The sequence below is a fragment of the Grampus griseus genome, assembly GCF_964374135.1.
Source record: "Grampus griseus genome assembly, chromosome: 11".
Taxonomy (NCBI): domain Eukaryota; kingdom Metazoa; phylum Chordata; class Mammalia; order Artiodactyla; family Delphinidae; genus Grampus; species Grampus griseus.
Genome location: NC_139005.1, coordinates 76,895,425 through 76,915,245, shown reverse-complemented (window position 1 = coordinate 76,915,245; position 19,821 = coordinate 76,895,425). Strand labels below are relative to the sequence as shown.

Below are 19,821 nucleotides of genomic sequence, written 5' to 3'. Positions count from 1 at the left end.
ATTTTTCTCCTTCTCCTTCTTCTCTTTGTGATTGTAAATGCATGGGCATGATTCTGATAAAAGCAATAGCTTTTTTATCCTCATAAAATTTTTTTGCCTCAGTCACTGTCTGCCTTTTAGAGCATGGATGAAGTGGAATGGACTTTACAGGCCGTGCCAAACCCGAGAGGGGTGTGGCTTCAGGTGGCAACACCAGGGCCTTGGTAGGAAGTCGCGTGGATGAAGATTTCAAGCTCAGCCTGAGGGTTGGGTCTGGACCGAACCCGGAGTGCCCACAGAAGTCCGGGTGACCATGTGAGGGACACTACAGAATGGGTGCTCACGCAGTTGGTGGCTTGTACAGATCTCCCAGAGTCTTGCATAGTTCATATAAACCGAGTGGAGCCCCAGCTAAGCTGTTTATTTTCTGGGGATTTCAAGAAACATACATCTTCTTTATGAGGCTTGCTTTTCTCGTAAAATAGGGCTGGTGTGAAGAATATGTGAATACATAAAAAATATTTAGCATAATGCCTGACTCATAATCAAAGTACTCGGTCAGTATTGTCAGGGAAGCATGCTCTGAAGACAGACGGCCTGGATTTCAGTCCTATCTCTGATGTTTACTAGGCAATTTACTTAGCTTCTCTGCATCTAGTTTTCTCATTTGTAAAATGGTACTAATAGTAGAACCTGTCTCAGATTTTTTAGCCAATAGGATATAGCACGTGTCACTAACAGGATACTTTTTCCTCCCAGGCGTGTGGTAGGATTGAAGTTAGGTAGGGCCAGTGCAGTGAGTTCAGGAAGCCCAGGAGTCCCTTCTGGGGCAATCTTTAGGAACCAGTGGACGATTCGCCAAGTTCCCTGCCGCTGCCGTGGCCACCAGCAGCGTTCCTGATGGTAGGGGCTCCATCACAGCCTGGGTCCCTCAGCCTACCAGCAGCAGGCTTGTTAGCATGAGCGAGAGAGAAGCCTTTCCCTTTTTTCAAGCCCCTGGGATTTTGACGTCGATGGTTACCCCAGCAAAGCCTAGCGCATTCTGACTGGCACACCAGAGGAACAGCCTTGATGCTACACCTAAAGTTAGATTTCAGCTGAAATGAGTAAGACTACAGAATGTCAGCTGTGTTGGCTCGGACACTTAGGCCACAAAAACCTGCAAAAGCCTTTGGGTCCTGAACCTGGAGATCCTTTGTGGGCCTGTCTGTAACACCGCTCTCGTGTGTGCTCTGAAATACCTGTTGCCTGGGCAGTGACCACTGGTTTGAAGGACCTGACCCTTTCCTTACATGACCGAGCTCAAGCAGCTTTTCTTGAGGCAAAAGTTTACTATATCTGGCCTTGGGACTAAGCAGGTGGTTGTTATCTGGCCTCGGGACTAAGCAGCTGGTTGTTATCTGTCCGCTGGTCCTGATCTCTCGGCCCCTGCACCTTCTGGCCACTCTGTGACCCCAGAGCCCCAGGCTCTCCTGCCTCAGTCCACGCCCTCCCGGTGTCCACAGGAGCCTGCATTCCCCTTTCCAGTTCTCCTGGTTTGGATGGTGTGCCTCTGCTTGGCTGTGCTGCCCTTTTTGTTCATGTCTCTCTGGAGCTTCAGGGGGCACACATGACATGTCATGGGGGGCAGCCCTCTCTGGAAGCTTGAACCATGTGTCTGAGCAGCACTGATAACAACCGAGATGTGCTTGGCATCCCAGTGAGGAAGGTGAGCTCCCGGGGGTAATGGTGCTGGAGTCTTGGGTTGGAGCAGAGATGATTCAGTGTCAGGTTTTGACATCTGTCCAGGGCTTAAAGCTTTTCCTTGCCTTTGTTCCAGAACACTGAGATGACAGTGGAAATGTTTCTGCTGCCAGAAGGAAAACACCATTAGAAATGGCTTTTCACTAGCACGCTGGTGGTCTGCTTTTCACGTAAGGTAATAATAGACGGGTAATTCGGAGAGAACTGAAGGAGGTTAGCAGTCATTTTTAAAGACAGCATCTTTTCTGCCAAATCGGTAATTCAACTTCCTTTTTTTATTTCATTATTTTTAAAATTTTTTGGCTGTGCTATAAAGCATCTTACTTCCCCGACCAGGGATGGAACCCGTTCCCCCTGCAGTGGAAGTGCGGAGTCTTAACCACTGGACCGCCAGGGAAGTCCAGCTTCCTTATTTTTTTAAAATTGGAAAATACAACAGCATAATAAAAAGAATGACTCCTTACAATCCCACGGTGCAAAGATAGCCATTGTTAACAATTTGGACCTGTTTTTCTGTTAGTTTTTTCGTACAGGTACATTTTTTAAATGAGATCGGGATGATAAACAATAGCAAACCTCTACTGAAACCATTTTCTGTGCCAGGAAGTCTTTAAGTACTTCATGCGCATTATCTCATTTATTTCTCACGACTCTTCAAAGAATCATTATCTCCATTTTACAGAAGAGGACACTGAAGCACAGAGAGGCTAAGTCATTTTTCCAAGGTCACACAGCTCATAAGAGTGGTGTCAAGATGGAAACCAAAGCAGTCTGTCTCCTGAGCCCAGGGTTTTGACTATCCTGTGTGTGGCACTGTCTCACAGTCAAGATAGCTTGGAGTACACTTCATGGCATTTTGCAGTGTTAGCTCTGAGTTGTCTGGTTCTGTCTCCTCATTCTATAGATTAGGAAATCAAAGACCACACAGGTGATTAGATATACCCGAGGACATATAGCTGGTAAATGTTAGTGCCAAAACTGGAGCACGTGTCCCACGATCCACCTGCTGATTGACTCTGGGCGATCTGTGGACCTTTGTCTTCCTCCCTGGGCCCCAGCCCTGAAGCAGCTGCGTTGTACTGGTGACCTCCGTGCCGAGTCCAGATGAAATGGAGGACGGAGGACTCCCACAGCTTTCTTCCAGCATATACCTGAAATCCCAGTTTGAGTTCAGGGAAATGGATGGGCAGCTAGTGATACGTGTTAGCTGGATCTTAATTATCCTGCAGAGCTAGGGCTGCAAAAGGCTGAAACGTGCAGCCCAGCAATAGTTCCGGCTTTCCACCCTCATCAGACATTTCTAAGTGAGATTTGCCAACCAGCAGTAAGATTGATTGATTGAGCTTTAAACGCTCTTGCTTTCCTCCACCTGGACTCTCGGGGACATGCCAGGCATTGTTGTAGCTTGAAAGTAAGCCAGAAGTCAGCCAGCCATCCGTGCGTAAACATTCCTGCGTACACGGCTGGCCTGGCCCAGCGTCTGTGAGAGAACTGGGCCCTTGCCCTGAGATGTTGGGGCTGGGTGGCCAGCTGCCATGGGCTTGAGAATTAAAGGAAGAGGAGCAGGTGATGCGGTGATGCCTTCTTGCTGTGTTTGGTAAGGTAAGATTTAAAAGCCTCTGTATCATCAGAGGTTTGGTGGACTTCTTAATAGGGGCTATCAAGCAGGTGGGTTTTTTTTAAACAACCTAATCTGATCTTATCAGAGCTCCAGGAGGGCAGAAGCCCTCCTTCTTATGACTCTTACAATGTGGAGCAAAAGAAAGACAAGAGGAACACATGATACATTAATCAAAACTAGTGTATTCTGGGCTTCCCTGGCGGCGCAGTGGTTGAGAGTCCGCCTGCCAATGCAGGGGACACGGGTTCGTGCCCTGGTCCGGGAAGATCCCACATGCCGCGGAGCGGCTGGCCCCGTGAGCCATGGCCGCTGAGCCTGCGCGTCCGGAGCCTGTGCTCCACAACGGGAGAGGCCACAAGGGTGAGAGGCCCGCATACCGCAAAAACAACAACAACAAAAAAAAACTAGTGTATTCTGTTAGAAGTCAGGTTCGTGGTTACCTCTGGAGATGGGGGTGATGTTGTTATGACTGAAGGGAGCACAAGGGGAGCTTCTGTTCTTTTTTTTTTAAACTGGGTCCTGGTTACACTAGTTTCACAGTTTGTGAAGATTTGAGTTTTATTCTTTTTAGATGTGCTCTTTTCTGCATGTAAATGAAACTTCAACTAAAGTTTAAGTCTTTATTTGTGTATCAAGTTGCTCATTGATACTAAAAAAAATCTGTTTAGTTGAATCGGGTTGAAATGACGTAGAACTAACTTACTACCTAGGTATTAAGAAAACATCTTTACCTGGAATGGTCGTGTCTATGTGGACTGAACTGCTATGGTCATTTTTTTATTCTCCTCAAATGTATCTTAAATGATTTCAGTGTAGATTCTCCTGGAAATAAAGAATGATGTCGCTTTAGTTCAGCAAACATTTAATTGACAGCTTCCTGTGAATAAGGGGCAGTGCTAGCTCTACTAGCTGGGTGCAGGTGTGGTACCACCTCTCCCCTGAAGGAGCAGATGAGCGATAAAAGGAGGGATAAAGTGCCACAAGAGCACCATGGGGGAATCACAGAAAGGACAGGCAGCTTTCTGGCGGGACTAGGAAAAGATTCATGGAAAAAGTAGCACTTGAAATGGATTGTGAAGAGTATGTTGGATTTTGGGACCTTCCAATGCAGGGGACATGGGTTCGATGCCTGGTCGGGGAGCTAAGATCCCACATGTCTTGGGGCAGCTAAGCCCGCATGCCACAACTAGGGAGAAGCCCACGTGCCGCAACTAAGATCCGATGCAGCCATAAATAAATAGATAGATAGATATGTTGGAGTTTGATAAACAGGTGGATGGATGGACGGCATTGTGAATATCATGCATGTGAACTTTAGGTTGCGTGGCTCCCTTAAGATGACTGGCATCCATCAGGTGGAAGGTGAGGCCTGAAAGGTAAGCTGTGGACTGAACAGTGACCAAGTTGTATTACATAATTTGGGAGGCACTAGGGAGCCAAAGAGCTTTTCTGTGAAGTAGAGTAGCACAATCAGATTGGATATCTTCAGTGAAATAGAATTTCCAGCCTCGTGGTTGTACCGTTACCGTTAATTACCCTGTCTGCCCAAAACAAACATTTCCTGGGCTTAGTGCATCCTTTGTTACTGTAATTTGAGCCCATTCCTGTTTGGGTCCCCTGGTGAGCCATAGCTGCTTGGCTTCCATGAACTTCCTGCGGTCATCTCTCCAGGACCTGAAGGTGATGATTATGTGCCTTCTTTAGTCTCTGCACCCGTCCTCCCCCTGACCAGGTGAAGTCACAATTCCTTTATCCCTTTTTCTAGTCTTACACTGATGTGGCATTTATTTCCTTCCAGCCTTTCCTATGTGATGCTCTTCTGCCAGATAAAGCAACCAGGGTCTCTCATGACAAAGCTGTGTGTGGGAAGAGAGGGGTCGAGAAATAACGCTAACAAACTTTTGTAAGTTGTGAAAGAGGCCTGACCCACCAACCTGGGATTGTGTCCCACTGTACCGTTGGGCTCCCCCCTTTCGGAAAAAGCCCTGGGTAGCCTTTTTCATGTGGCAGAATGTTAATGCTCACTGTTGGAAATGGTCCACATTTGAGCCTGAGTCACTTTGGCAGTATGAGGTCTGTTATTATCTTAGCGATTTTTTACTATGTCAGCCTCTTCTCTCCTTAAAAAAAGCTAACTTGAGGGCTTCCCTGGTGGCGCAGTGGTTGAGAGTCCACCTGCCAAAGCAGGGGACACGGGTTCGTGCCGCGGTCCGGGAAGATCCCACATGTCGCAGAGCAGCTGGGCCCGGGAGCCATGGCCGCTAAGCCTGTGCGTCCGGAGCCTGTGCTCCGCAACGGGAGAGGCCACAACAGTGAGAGGCCCGCGTACCGCAAAAAAAAAAAAAAAAAAAAGCTAACTTGAGCTGAATATTGTCCTGTCTCCCATTTTTTCTGTCAAGACTCTATATCAAGGCACTTTGCTAATCAAAGGGTTGTTAACTTGAAAAATAAGATGCTTCAGTTTAGATCTTAAGTATTTTTGTTTAGAGATTGTGTTCAGACTCCATAAAGACCTGTTTTTAGTCCTCTGGGGACAAGAGTAGTAGAGTGTCCTGAGGTGGAAAAAGGACCAGCGTTAGGGTGACTTGGATTCAAATCCTAGCTCTTTAAGTCTCTGTTTCTACATGTTATATGGATGTAACACATTCTTTGCCTGCCATGGTGGTGAGGCTCAGGCAAGGCAAACCCTGTGGACATTCAGTGCCTGGCGCGCAGACCACATTTGCCTTTCCCATTCATTCATTCATTCATTCATTCATTATTGTCAGCAACAATACCTCACTCAACAATACCTCATGGAAATCCTTCCAAGTTTCCTAGTATGGTTTTTTTTTTAATTTTTTAATTTAATTTTATTTTTTTATACAGCAAGTTCTTATTAGTCATTAATTTTATACACATCAGTGTATACATATCAATCCCAGTCGCCCAATTCATCACACCACCACCCCCACCCCCCGCCGCTTTCCCCGCTTGGTGTCCATACGTTTGTCCTCTGCATCTGTGTCTCAATTTCTGCCCTGCAAACCAGTTCATCTGTACCATTTTTCTAGGTTCCACATACATGCGTTAATATACGGTATTTGTTTTTCTCTTTCTGACTTACTTCACTCTGTATGACAGTCTCTAGATCCATCCACACCTCAACAAATGACCCAATTTTGTTCCTTTTTATGGCTGAGTAATATTCCATTGTATATATGTACCAAAACTTCTTTATCCATTTGTCTGTCAATGGGCATTTAGGTTGCTTCCATGCCCTGGCTATTGTAAATAGTGCTGCAGTAAACATTGGGGTGCATGCCTTTCCCTTTTAGAGCACAATCTAGCCACCCCCTTTGCCAGGGTGCTCAATGATGCTTTGCAATTCCTTTTTTCCAGGTGGCCCTTGAGTGAGAAAGCTATTTCACATGGTCTTAATATTGTCACTGTTGTTGTTGTTTTTAACATCTTTATTGGAGTATAGTTGCTTTACATGGTGTGTTAGTTTCTGCTGTACAACAGAGTGAATCAGCTATACGTATACATATATCCCCATATCCCCTCCCTCTTTCATCTCCCTCCCACCTTCCCTATCCCACCCCTCTACGTGGTCACAAAGCACCGAGCTGATTTCCCTGTGCTATGCGGCTGCTTCCCACTAGCTATCGGTTTTACATTTGGTAGTGTATATATGTCAGTGCTACTCTCTCACTTCGTCCCAGCTTCCCCTTCCCCCTTCCCATTGTTGTTTTTAATCACTTTGGTTGAGTTTTGGGTTATTTGTTTCCATATCTGAATACTGTTGTTTTATTACTCAATTATTAAAATTAATCTTGCTCCCTATTATTCCATCATATCTGTTTAATCATTCCATTAAGAAAATAATTTCTTGTGTTGACGAATGTACCTACTGGGACTTTGCTTCCTTCCTTCCTTCCTTCCCTCCCTCCCTCCCTCCCTTCCTTTTTTTTTTTTTTCCATTTTCCTTTTAAATGATTGAGGACCGAATTGGGTTCATTTCCCATAATGGTGAAGTTCACTGTGAATGGGGCATGGCAGGCATCCCAGTTACCTGGGCACTTTGGGAAACCAGAACAGACTTGATAACCTCATCTCATTATGTATTTTCTATCCTGGCAACCAAGAGTTACTATCTAATCAGGCAGAAAGTCAGATACCCTGGCAGAGGTGAATCTCATCGTTCGTATACATGGGTGCAGGAGGAGTTGGGTTGTTCTGCATTCAACTTGAGAGGATAGTAGGGAGTTCTTATCTTTCGAATACTTGCAGTTTGAAAATCTGGGGCGTAAAGTATGTCTGTTGTGTGTGCACAGATTCCATCACAGCGACTGTCTCTTCGACTTCTAGTCTGAAAGTGCTTCTTCCCTGTCTCCTCCAGGTAGAACGTCATGACATGAATACCCTAAGCCTTCCCCTGAACATCCGCCGAGGCGGGTCGGACACCAACCTCAACTTTGATGTACCAGATGGCATCCTGGACTTCCACAAGGTCAAACTCAGCGCGGACAGCCTGAAGCAGAAAATTCTAAAGGTCACAGAGCAGATAAGAATCGAGCAAACGTCCCGCGATGGGAATGTCGCAGAGTATCTGGAACTAGTCAGCAGCGCAGACAAGCAGCAGGCTGGCCGCATCAAGCAGGTCTTTGAGAAGAAGAATCAGAAGTCGGCTCAATCCATTGCCCAGCTGCAGAAGAAGTTAGAGCAGTATCACAGAAAGCTCCGGGAGCTCGAGCAGAATGGGGCCCCCAGGAGCTCAAAGGACATTGCCAAGGACAACCTGAAGGACATCCAGTCCCCTCTGAAGGATGCCCAGGCCAAGGCTCGCACCGCTCCCCACAGCCTGGAGAGCAGTAAGTCGGGCCTGCCGGGGGTGTCCCTCACCCCACCCGTGTTCGTCTTCAGCAAGCCCAGAGAGTTCGCCAACTTGATCCGGAATAAGTTTGGCAGTGCCGACAATATCGCTCACCTAAGAAACTCCTTGGAGGAGTTCCGGCCCGAGACCAGCGCCAGGGCCTACGGGGGCAGCGCCACCATCGTGAACAAGCCCAAGTACGGCAGCGACGACGAGTGCTCGAGCGGCACGTCAGGCTCTGCCGATAGCAACGGGAACCAGTCGTTTGGGGCCGGGGGCACTGGCGCACTGGACAGCCAGGGCAAGCTCACGGCCATCCTGGAGGAGCTCAGGGAGATCAAGGACACCCAGGCGCAGCTGGCCGAGGACATCGAGGCACTGAAGGCGCAGTTCAAGAGGGAGTATGGCTTCATCTCTCAGACCCTGCAAGAGGAGACATACAGGTATTTCATGCTCTTCTCTTCACATTCTTTCAGGAGTACGAGTTACTACCTGCGGAGAGATTGCTCGAAGGTGATATGCTAGTGGTTGTATTTTCTGTAAATATGGATATAGGTCAAAAGGCATTTAGGAATCGGTAGTTCTTGTCATACCTTGTGATTCTTAGTTTTGTAATTTGTGACTTGAAGCCTGACAGCTTAGAGAAAGACCTTATACATGTGGGTCTGTTAAAATATCACTATATAGTCGATGACTGGTGCATATTGAGCTCCTGACGCAGTAGGCTGCTGTTATGAGGTCTCGGTACACCAATTCGTAGATCTGTATTTGATTTCCCTCCATAATAACTGTCAAGTAAAAAACGAATTCATTGTCCAGCTAGGTAGCTTTTATTTGGTACATAAATCTTGAAGTCTTTATATAGTGTATTTTTTTATGATATTGTATTTTGCTCAGTAAACTTTCGCCCTAAATGAAGAGCTTTCAAAAGGAATCTTAAGATTATAAGTATAATCAATAATAAATTCAAATCTTGTGGATTATATTAGCTAATTTTTAAAGTCCGGTGTTGTGTAGGCTGGCTTTTAGGTGCCTCTAGCTTAACTAGTGTGTATGCCCAAGTATGAGGTGATTTTCCACCATTTTCCCAATAAAAATATGCACCCCCAAGTTTTTTTGTCAAATAAATGTTAACTTCTAAAAATGTAGATTAAGAAGTGAATGCCTAGGGCTTCCCTGGTGGCGCAGTGGTTGAGAGTCCGCCTGCCGATGCAGGGGACACGGGTTCGTGCCCCAGTCTGGGAAGATCCCACATGCCACGGAGTGGCTGGGCCCGTGAGCCATGGCCGCTGAGCCTGCGTGTCTGGAGCCTGTGCTCCGCAACGGGAGAGGCCACAACAGTGAGAGGCCCGCGTACTGCAAAAAAAAAAAAGTGAATGCCTATTACATATGGTAAGAGTTAAAATTTAAATTTACTTTACACGTTTTTTATATGATATATGATTTTATATATGTGTTAATTTAGAGATGTGGCTTTTTTCGGCTGTCATATTTTATGAAATGATTTTTTAAAAACTTTCCACCTACATCTTTGACTTTGGATTCTTTGTCACATAAGAAGTGTTTCTGCGTCACAGTTTTTCCAGATAATATTGACTTTAATTCCATTCAGATAGTTTGGGATACAGCACCCTTTGGATCCCTTTATTTCAAGTCACAAGCATCCGTTAGGACAGCTTTGGCTCTCATTTGTTATATAACATGTTTGTGATCTCCATGATTTGGTCACTCACTGTATTACTTCCTTTAAGAGATTTTTTTTTTTTTTTTAGTTTTTATTTTACATTGGAGTATAGATGACTAATAATGTTGTGTTAGTTTCAGGTATACAGCAAAGTGATTCAGTTATACATATATCTATTCTTTTTCAGCTTCTTTTCCCATATAGGTTATTAAGAGTATTGAGTAGAGTTCCCTGTGCCATATAGTAGGTCCTTGTTGATTATCTATTTTATGTATAGTAGTGTGTAGACATTAATCCCAAACTCCTAATTCATCCCTCCCTGCCACCTTTCCCCTTTGGAAATCATCAGTTTGTTTTCTAAGTCTGTGAGTCTGTTTCTGTTTTATAAGTAAGTTCATTTGTATCATTTTTTTTTAGAGTCCACATATAAGTGATAGCATATGATGTTTGTCTTTCTCAGTCTGACTTATTACTTCACTTAGTATGATAATCTCTAGGTCCATCCATGTTGCTGCAAATGTCATTATTTCATACTTTTTTTTATGGCTGAGTAATATTCCTTTGTATATATGTACCCTGTCTTCTTTATCCATTCATCTGTCAAGAGATTTTTTAAAGGCTTGCTTACAAAACACCAACATTGGGCACCTGTGAAATCCTACCTGAGAAAAATCATTAAATCTATATCAAAGTGTTTTTTAAAATGATTCTATGAGGTGACTAAGCGTCTAAAACTGGCGTTGATCGAAGTCATCCAGGCTAATGCACCTTCCCCAAATAGTGCTTCCTGTTTCCAAATAAATATTACAGGGTTTCAAATACAATACAAAATTCCCCTTCTCTGAGGGGATTGGGGGTGGGAATGGGAATCTTTGTGGTTCTGTTACTTTAGATTTGGACTTTCGGAAGTGCCACCTGATAAGCCATCTTTAATTTGCAAGAAGCATGATTTTTTAATTGACACTTAAGTCCTAAGCACTGACACATGTATTCGGAATCACTGTGTGCACTGGGAAATAAGTGGAATTGGCTCCAGCGTAGAAATCGGTCATTTCCTTACAGCCTCTCTGGCGCATGAGAGCTGTGGCCGTGAACCATTAGGCACTGTGGGGTCAGAAGAGGGAAGAGCACCAGGATGCCAGTGGGTCCTCGCCTTTAGCAGGAGGATTGACAGCCCTGTCTCCTGACCAGCCCTGGTGAATGTGCCAGTGATAAGGCCTGTCCTGTTGTCCCCACAGCCAGGTGTTGGTCTGATGTGGGTGGAAAAGCCAGGTTTGGTTTGCATGAACCCTCAGCGGTGCAGACAGAGTTAAGACTGCAGAGACCAGTCCTTTCTGGAGCTAGAGTTCAGTGTTTTCCAAAAGCATGTTCCCCACAGCTTGACTTACTTTTTTGGAAGCACAGTCTGCCTGGGGATGAGAGCAAGCCAATGGGCACTGGTGACAGTGAGACACAAAGGATGCCGTTTTCTAAGTGCTGTCAGAACACCTTTGAAATGTCACGTTCAGAATCACCTCCTCTCTTTGGAAAGGTACGAGCGACTGGAAGACCAGCTGCATGACCTCACGGACCTGCATCAGCACGAGACGTCCAACCTGAAGCAGGAGCTGGCCAGCATCGAGGAGAAGGTGGCCTACCAGGCCCACGAGCGGTCACGGGACATCCAGGTGCCTTTCCTCTCCCCACTAGAGCTTACGTGGGCTCTTCCCAGCCTTTCATTCATTTAACAAACTAAGTGCATTACCCCCAAGCCTGAAGGGATTTCTGGCATGTGGAGCAAACATTTATTCTTCACCATATTAACCCCATTAGCTCATGTTATAGACATTAAGCTATGTTCTGTTTACTTTCTGCCTAAATTAGTTAGCAAATATTTATTATCTACCCCAAGCCTATCACCGATACTCTACTCTCCCCACCATCACCACAGTTTTTACAAATTTTAAAACATTGGATAAATCTTGCCTTCGGCATGCTCGCCTAGGTGGAGGGTCAGAAGTAACACAACTGCCACTTGGCTCAAGACAATGTGAACAAGGGCCAAATCACGTGACGCAGACTCTGAAAGCCTCAGAAATTTAGGCGTGCAGTGCCCAGCAAGCTATGGACAAGTGGGGCAGGGGTCCACTTAGTGGTCAGACACTGGACTTCAGTCCCAGCCATTTACCAGCTTCATGGTCCTGAGCAAGCCTTAAGTCTATTTGCTCATCTCTAAAATAATAGCTTTCATATTTGTGGGAATTTCAAGCAGTTGAGTGCATGCCGTGTTCCAAGCACTATCAAAGCACTTTACATGTCTAATTTCCCCATCTGTTCCTCACAACAGCCCTTTGAGGTAGTTTTTGTTATTCTCTTAATTTCTCAGATATAGAGACCAAGGCACAGAGAGGTTAAGTGACTTGACCAAGGTCTTGCAGATAATCCTTGAGTAATGAATGTGAATAAATGTCTTGGAGGAGGTGGGACTTGAAGGTGGGTGGGATCCTGATGGATGGAGGGAAGGGGTAACTGGATCAGTATAAACAAAGGCATGCTCCAGTATTAATGTGATACTAACGCTGTAGTGAAGCAACCCTAGGCTTCTTGAGCTCCTTTTTTTAGGGGTACTAGAGGGTCTCTTTTCCCCCCAATTTTTATTCTGATATCATTGACATATATAATGGTATTAGTTTAAGGTGTACAATATAATATTTGGTATGTGTACATATTGCAAAATTATCAGCACAATAAGTTTAGTTAACATTCATCACCTCACATAGTTACAAATTTGTTCTCTTATGATGAGAACTTTTAAGGCTTACTCCCTTAGCAAGTTTCAAATATACAATACAGTGTTGTTAACTATAGTGACCAAGCTGTACAGTACATTCCCCAGGACTTATTCACCTTATCACTGGAAGTTTGTGCCTTTTGACCCCTTTCATCCATTTTACCTCCCTTCCCCTTTTAGATTCTGCCAGATAAGTGAGATCATACAGTAGTTGTTTGTCTCTGTCTGACCCATTTCACTTAGCAAAATACCCTTTAGGTCCGTCCATGTTGCTGCACATGGAACTATTTCTTTCTTTCTCACGGCTGCATAGTGTGCCTGTGTGTGTCGGTGTGTGTGTGTATGTGTACCTCATTTTCTTTATTCGTCCATCAGTGGACACTTGGGTTGTTTCCATGTCTTGGCTATTGTCAATAATGCTGCAATAAATATGAGGGTGTGGATTTCTCTTCTAGGTACTGATTTAATTTCCTTCAGGTATATACAGAGAAGTGGGATTGCTGTGTCATATTGTAGTTCTATTTTTAATTTTTGGAGGAACCTCTATAGTGTTTTCCATAATGGCTGCAGTGATTTACATGCCCATTGATCACCTCTTTAAAGAAAAAAACAAAAAAGTATACTCTCGCAGTCATGCTCAGCTTCAGTTTTACACATTTTCTTCGTAGGCAGTGCTTACTTTCTCCAGCCCCACTTTACAAGGGGCTGAAACAGAAGGAGAGATTTCTCCCACAATGTGTAAGCCGACTTGTAGCCACCCACGTTTTGTTCCACACTGTGTCTGGGGCTGAGCCTGTGCTAATCCCAGACGTCTACTTGGACACTTCTGGGAGCCACAGATCAGACTTGTTTGCCTCTGAGGACCCTGGTGCAGAAGACACTTGGGGGATTTCTGCCACTGCTCTGGGCTAGGAGACTTAACTTCACTGCTGACTGGTTTAAAAAATGGGAAGCCGTTTAAATGTGAAGTGTTGCCAGGTGAACAGTGCAGTCTGTTTTATTAGAGCATTCTGTTTTAGAATATGTCTGGGATGCCACTAGCTGATGTCTAAATATATGGTTTTCTTATTTAGGGGATGGTTTGGGTTTATATTATTATTCCTTTTTTTAAAGAAACATACTTTAGAGATGGAGGGGTAAGATAAAGGGAGGGACTTCACAAAGAGAGCTTAAAAATTTAGAAGAGTTCATCTCAGCATTTTCTAGTTTCACCTTGTAGCTCAGAAGTGCAAAGAGGATGCCTGTGTGAGTGACTGGAGGGTCTTTTCTTGTTAGGATAGTTAGAATCCTGGCTCTGCCTATTACCGTAAACCTGCACACATCAACGCTGTGCCTCAGTTTCCTCATCTATATAATGGAAATATTAATGAGCTCTACCTCAAAAGGCTGTCAGGAGGATTAAATGGGATAAGACATGTAAGTACTTAAATCTTTACCTGACACGTAATAAGCGGATAAAAATAAATATTGGCCAATTTTTGTATTTATTATGTATGAGTAGCCATATTTCTTGAGGCTTTTGGCAGTTGGACCTGCTCAGCTTCCTCTTTATTTCTTGTTTCTTTTGTTCTTACAGGCAGGGTTATACAAGATGATGGAGTCGTATAGGTGAGGGTGACTGTTGCCTATAGGGATGCAAGGGTTTTGTTGTTGTTTTAAAACGCAAATGAGTTTTTTAACCCTGAATTCTCAATTAGAAGAGTTTAAAGACAATCCTGTCCTCTGTCCTTATCCCCAATAAGTTAAATACTGGGCCCGAGGAAGTACTAAAGATTGTGGGGCTGTATATCTCTTAGTGGGTGCTGTGACCAAAATTCCTTACGAATTCACTGCTTAATTTTCTTGGATTTTCCTTTTGGTAAAAAATTTGACAGAAGTTCTAAGGCAGTTCTAGGATTAGTCTATTTGTATATGTAATTCATCAACCCAATCACAGATGAATGAATTTGCCTAAAATGTTGATCTTTTATCCTGTCCTATCACCTTTTCCATGCCATGCCTAAAAGAGAGGACACCATGGGCCTAAGTGTTTGAAAAGAATGCATGATATTGGGGGCACTCGCCTGTCATTGTAGAAAGCCGGAACTTTTTAGAATGTGAGATCTGAAGAAGTTGTACCTTTTTTGTTGGTAGCCTGTGTAATGGAAGTTCCTATAGTAACAGAGAACCCTTGGCCCATAGAGTGTGTTCAGCAGAAGGAAAATAAATAAGTTTTGGAGCCATTATGCTCGTTTAAAACCTGAAAACATGACTGGATTTTAATTGAGCAAACACATATTGGTAAATGAGTTGGAAAACAGGCTCGTGAACTAAAAGGAGCTCCTTGTACCACCTCTACTTCGATCCTTTTCTCCCGAGAGGTGTAAGGTTTTTCTCTCTCAAGCCTCATATCCCATTACTGGCATCCAGTCTGGAGCATTCAGCCAGCACGTACCTCCTGCTGCCAGCACGTACCTCCTGCGCGGTGCAGGTATGGTCCCTTGGTTAGGGACAAGGGCCAGAGGGAGACTTGACATAGTCTGGTGGGTCCAGGAAGGTGTCCCTCAGGATGTGACCATCAATGTGGGACCTGAAAGGTAGAGGGGAATGGTGTGTGGGGAGGCAAACCTTTCGGCCACAGCACACTGCGTGTGCAAAGGCCCTGAGCATGGTCCTTTTCAGAACTTCAAAAAGCCGGTATGGCCAGAACACAGTGAGGGGGGAGGAGGCTTACCAGGTAAGCAAGGCAGGAGACAGTGGCTGGGTCTGGACCACGTTAAAGATTTAAAAGTTTCTACAAGAAGGAGTGACATCAGATATGCGTCCTTCAAAGATCACTTGGGCTGCTGTGTGGAAAGTGGATTCATGAGGTTGAAGACCAAGAGGGTGTGAAGAGAAATGAGTGGAAAGTTACTGCAGGTGGAGACCCTGATGACTGAGGTGGGGGGTTACTGTGGGAGGAGAGAGAAATGGACCAGTTAAGCTAAATACCAGATGTTGCATCGGAGGGGCCGGGTGCTGGATTAGACGAGAGGGGTGTCAAGGCATGCCTCTCACGTTTCTCACATGACAACTTGGTGCTGTTTTCTGAGAAGAGGAATTGGAAGGGACACGGTTGATGGCAGGAGCAGGGAAGGTGCAGATATGAATCCACAACTGACCATGGTGCATTTGAGGTGCTTTTAAGAAGCTCAAAGTGGAGATGTCCAGGACACATGTAGACACATGAGTCAATCTCAAGAGAGACAGCTGGACTGGAGATACTTGGAGTCGTCCGTGTCTAGTAATCAAAGCCTTGGCAAGAATGAGATCTGGGGAGAAGCTGTAGCTTCAGATAGTGCCCTGGTAACGCAGCGTTCGAAGAGCAGCCATGAGAGCCCCACAGTCAGCCGGGCCCCATCCCTCCCTCCGTCCTCCACTGGTCTGTAACAGGTGCACATGGACTGAGCAGTGGAATAAGGACTAGCAGTTGGTGGGACTTCCCTGGCAGTCCAGTGGTTAGGACTCTGTGCTTCCACTGCAGGGAGCCCCGGTTCGATCCCTGGTCAGGGAACTAAGATCCCACATGCCGTGTGGCACAGCCAAAAAGAAAACAACAAAAGGACTAGCAGTTGGAGATGTCACCTACCCCGTGACTGGAGTTAGTCACCTGTCACAAAACGGAATCCCACCCCTCTTCTGGTTTGTCCCTGATGGTTCCACCAGATGCCAGTATTTTATGCACTTTATTTTAAATATAGGTGGAGTCAAAAATACCTAACCGTAATTCCTCATTCATGGTACTTCATGGTTGTAGATACATGCGCGTTCTGTCTGTGAAGGACAGGATAACGTGAGCCTTGGGATTCTTGTCTTACTTCTCTGTCTGTCATCACCGTCATCATCGTTATCATCGTCAGTTCGAAGCTGCACAGGCAGCAGCATCCTGAGCTGGGTGGCCCTCGCGCACGTCCCAGCTCACGCTCACGTGTTGCTGGTGATCTCAACAGCATTTGATCCTCGCTCTCCCTCTCGCCCACAGGAAGCCTTGGAGTCCTGCCAGACTCGCATTTCTAAGTTGGAGCTCCACCAGCAGGAGCAGCAAGCCCTGCAGACAGACACCGTGAACGCCAAGGTCCTCCTGGGGAAATGCATCAATGTGGTCCTGGCCTTCATGACTGTCATCCTGGTGTGTGTGTCCACCATCGCCAAGTTCATCTCGCCCATGATGAAGAGCCGCTTCCACATTCTCGGCACCTTCTTCGCTGTGACTCTCCTGGCAATATTCTGTAAAAACTGGGACCATATTCTCTGTGCCATAGAAAGGATAATAATACCAAGATGAAGCCGCTGGTTCCTGTCCTCATGTTCTTTCAAGTTTTTATTTTGGAGAAAATTCTCTGCATACTACCAGATTTTAAAATGAACGTTTGTGCCGACGGAAGATTACAAGGGCCACGGCTGCGCGTTGTAAATAACTGCAGTTCTCTTCTCTCGGTAGCACTTGCCAGCTGGGTCCCTGTACGTGGTTACCGTGAATCTGTTTCCATGCTCTCACCACGTTGCTCACTGCCTTAATCAGACCAGGCTTCCTGCCCACCTGCCTAGTCCAGCATGGTCAGCCTCTGATTGCTGAGCACTTGGTGTGATTAGTGACCCAGAAGGGATTTTAAATCTCTCTCTTAAGTCTCTGTCAAAATTGAGCTGCACTCTTGCTGGAGGTTGTGTTTTCCCTGCGTCCTATAAGCAGCGAGGGTGTGGCATGACTTGGGGAGGTGAGGAAGCATAGGCATTGCCCATGTGAGCACGTGTGGCCCGTGGAAGCACAGTAAATCCCGTGTAATCCGCCCCACTGTTCACTGATGACCATAGGTCCCATGTGTGCCCAGTGTCCACAGTGGTCAACTGTTCGTGACTCTCTATCACATGGAAATCTAATAACACACCTGTTGATCCATCAAAAGTCTAACTTAAGTGTTCGGTTTCTCTTTAAATGGTAAGACATGAATATTTATGAATGGGCCTTACCTTCTTATACCCAGGGAGCCGCACTCCTGATTTCACATTCACTGGTTGTCTTATGTACCACCTTCAAGGCATGTAGAGATGCTTCCAAAGCATCTTTAACGTGAAATTGATGTCTGATAAGCACTACACTGGAGGTTTGTGTTTGGGCACATCTTCGCTGTGATGCGCCCCTCTGCGATGTGATTCACTTTATTCAGTCTATGAGGGATAGCAAAGCTTACTCAGTAAATGAAAAAGGATGCGCACGTTGCAGTGTTTCTGTTTCTCTTCAAGGACAACAGCATCGTAGCTTATAAAGCTAAAGTGCCCTGAGGTAGATACACTGGAAAAGGGGAAGAAAATATGACGTATGATCTAACTGGGTGGCAGCTAGATGAGTGGGTGCAGGTCACCTGGATGAAGATTGAGGGAGGGTCCTCGTCAGACCTTGAAAGACCAGCAGGAATAAAATAAATTAGATCCAGTGTCTGAGCCAAGGTTGCCATCTCTCTCTTAGGATAAGTTCTGAGGTAATACGTGGAGTGGCCACACTTTCACTCCATGGAAAGTCAACGTCTTTGGTCTGTTTGGGGGATGCCATTCACTACCTTGAGCCCAGATAATATTTTCCTTTAGATCTGTTTCTCTGCGTATATAACAAAAAGCAAGTCCTATGAGAATCTAACGGAAACTGTTGTTCAGCCCCTTCTCACACCAGCTGTTTTGTTATCTGAAGGCATAAAGAAGCATGTTAGTGTACATTTTCTTCCAAAAAACATCAAATCGTCTGGATTTAAATTTTAAGTGTAATGATTTGCAAATAGCTGCTCTTAGGGAAATCTCCTGAAAAAAATGTGACATAAGCCATGGTTTGAGGGAACGGAATAGTCAGGCGTTTGGTACAAGTCCAGTGTGGGTGAGTCTCATACAACTTAAGCTTGCTTTTTTTTAAGTTTACAATTCAGTGGTTTTAGTCAATTCACACTTAGGCAACTATCATTACTATCTAATTCCAGACTTGAGCTTTTTAAAACAATAAACATCATTTCACAAAATCTTTGGCTTAAAGTATCTTGCATTCAGGGAAGAGGGAGTCCCACCCCATCTCATGGCTGTGTCCCCTTTCACTGCCAGGCTCTCCCCTGGTCTCCCAAGTTGGCTGTAAATACACTGTGGTCCATCCAGTCCAGGGGACAGAAACAGGTTGCAGATCCAGGGAAGGGAGAGAGGAGCAATGTTGTGCTCCTTTTTGCTTTTCCGTTTTCATGACCAGCATTCCCTGTTGTCTGTGGGCTTCAGTCTCCATGTGGGCTGAGGGCCAGGTGTAACTTAGGCCCTTGAATCAAGATGGCTCCTGGATGGGCTCCTCTTGATTTCTGTGAACATTTCTGAGGCACTTTGGAGATGCCAGGCAGTAGGGTAGGTGTAGATGCTGCTGGTGGTTTAGAGAGAAAGAGTGAGATCCCTGGCCCTTCCCTCCAGGTAGGCATGGGCCTCCTTCTCACGCCCCAACACTCTGCTCCGTCGCTCAGCCAGACCTGTGATCAGTGTGTCTCCTCCCCGGGGAGAAAGGTGGAGAAGAAAGCAACACAATTCACCCCCTCCAGGCTGGAGCTGTTAATAGAAGCTGCTTGAAACTGACTCTCTTCTGAAATACTGTAGGATCTAAATCATTCCACCTGATCATGAATTTTTTTTGTTTTTTAAAGAATTCATGTTTCTGGTGACTCTCATTAGATTTCAGAAACCTTGTTTTCACTTGGAGATGCTCAACCTACACAGTGTATTTATTTTAGAGTCTCATTGAAAGTTCATGAAGCTTTTTAATAAGATGATATCCTCCAAGGAGACTTTCACTCTCCGCAGTTTATTATTTTCTTCTTAAAGAATAAACTTTCCCACTGTTGCTGCTTTTCACTCCAAGGAGATTAAATAAAATGTTATAAATATACAATGAAAATAGTGCTCTAGCTATGACATACCCTGGAGTTGGATATTCAATATACATTTAACGAATCCTCTTCCCCACCTTTCGTTGGCAGTCAGCATCATGTGCGTACCTAGAGATGAAAGCCAGCGGAGGGGTGGGTACGCGCCGGCTCCCTCAGCGAACTTAACTGAGTGGTTGAAGATGCTGGACATTGGGTTCTAGCACTGGATTGTTTGGTGCATGTCATTTTCATGATCACCAGGATAATGATAGT

The 19,821-nt window shown here is 45.2% G+C and overlaps 1 protein-coding gene across 1 annotated transcript in view; it reads left to right on the top strand.

Moving 5' to 3' along the window:
• TMCC3 (transmembrane and coiled-coil domain family 3) overlaps window positions 1-18,662 on the top strand; it is a 68,812-nt gene extending 50,150 nt beyond the window's left edge. Inside the window, 3 exon segments of the mRNA XM_082666673.1 lie at window positions 7,725-8,641; window positions 11,414-11,549; window positions 16,653-18,662. Coding sequence (XP_082522799.1) covers window positions 7,725-8,641; window positions 11,414-11,549; window positions 16,653-16,955 — 1,356 coding nt within the window. The 3' untranslated portion in view covers window positions 16,956-18,662.
• The last annotated feature ends 1,159 nt before the right edge of the window (window positions 18,663-19,821 follow it).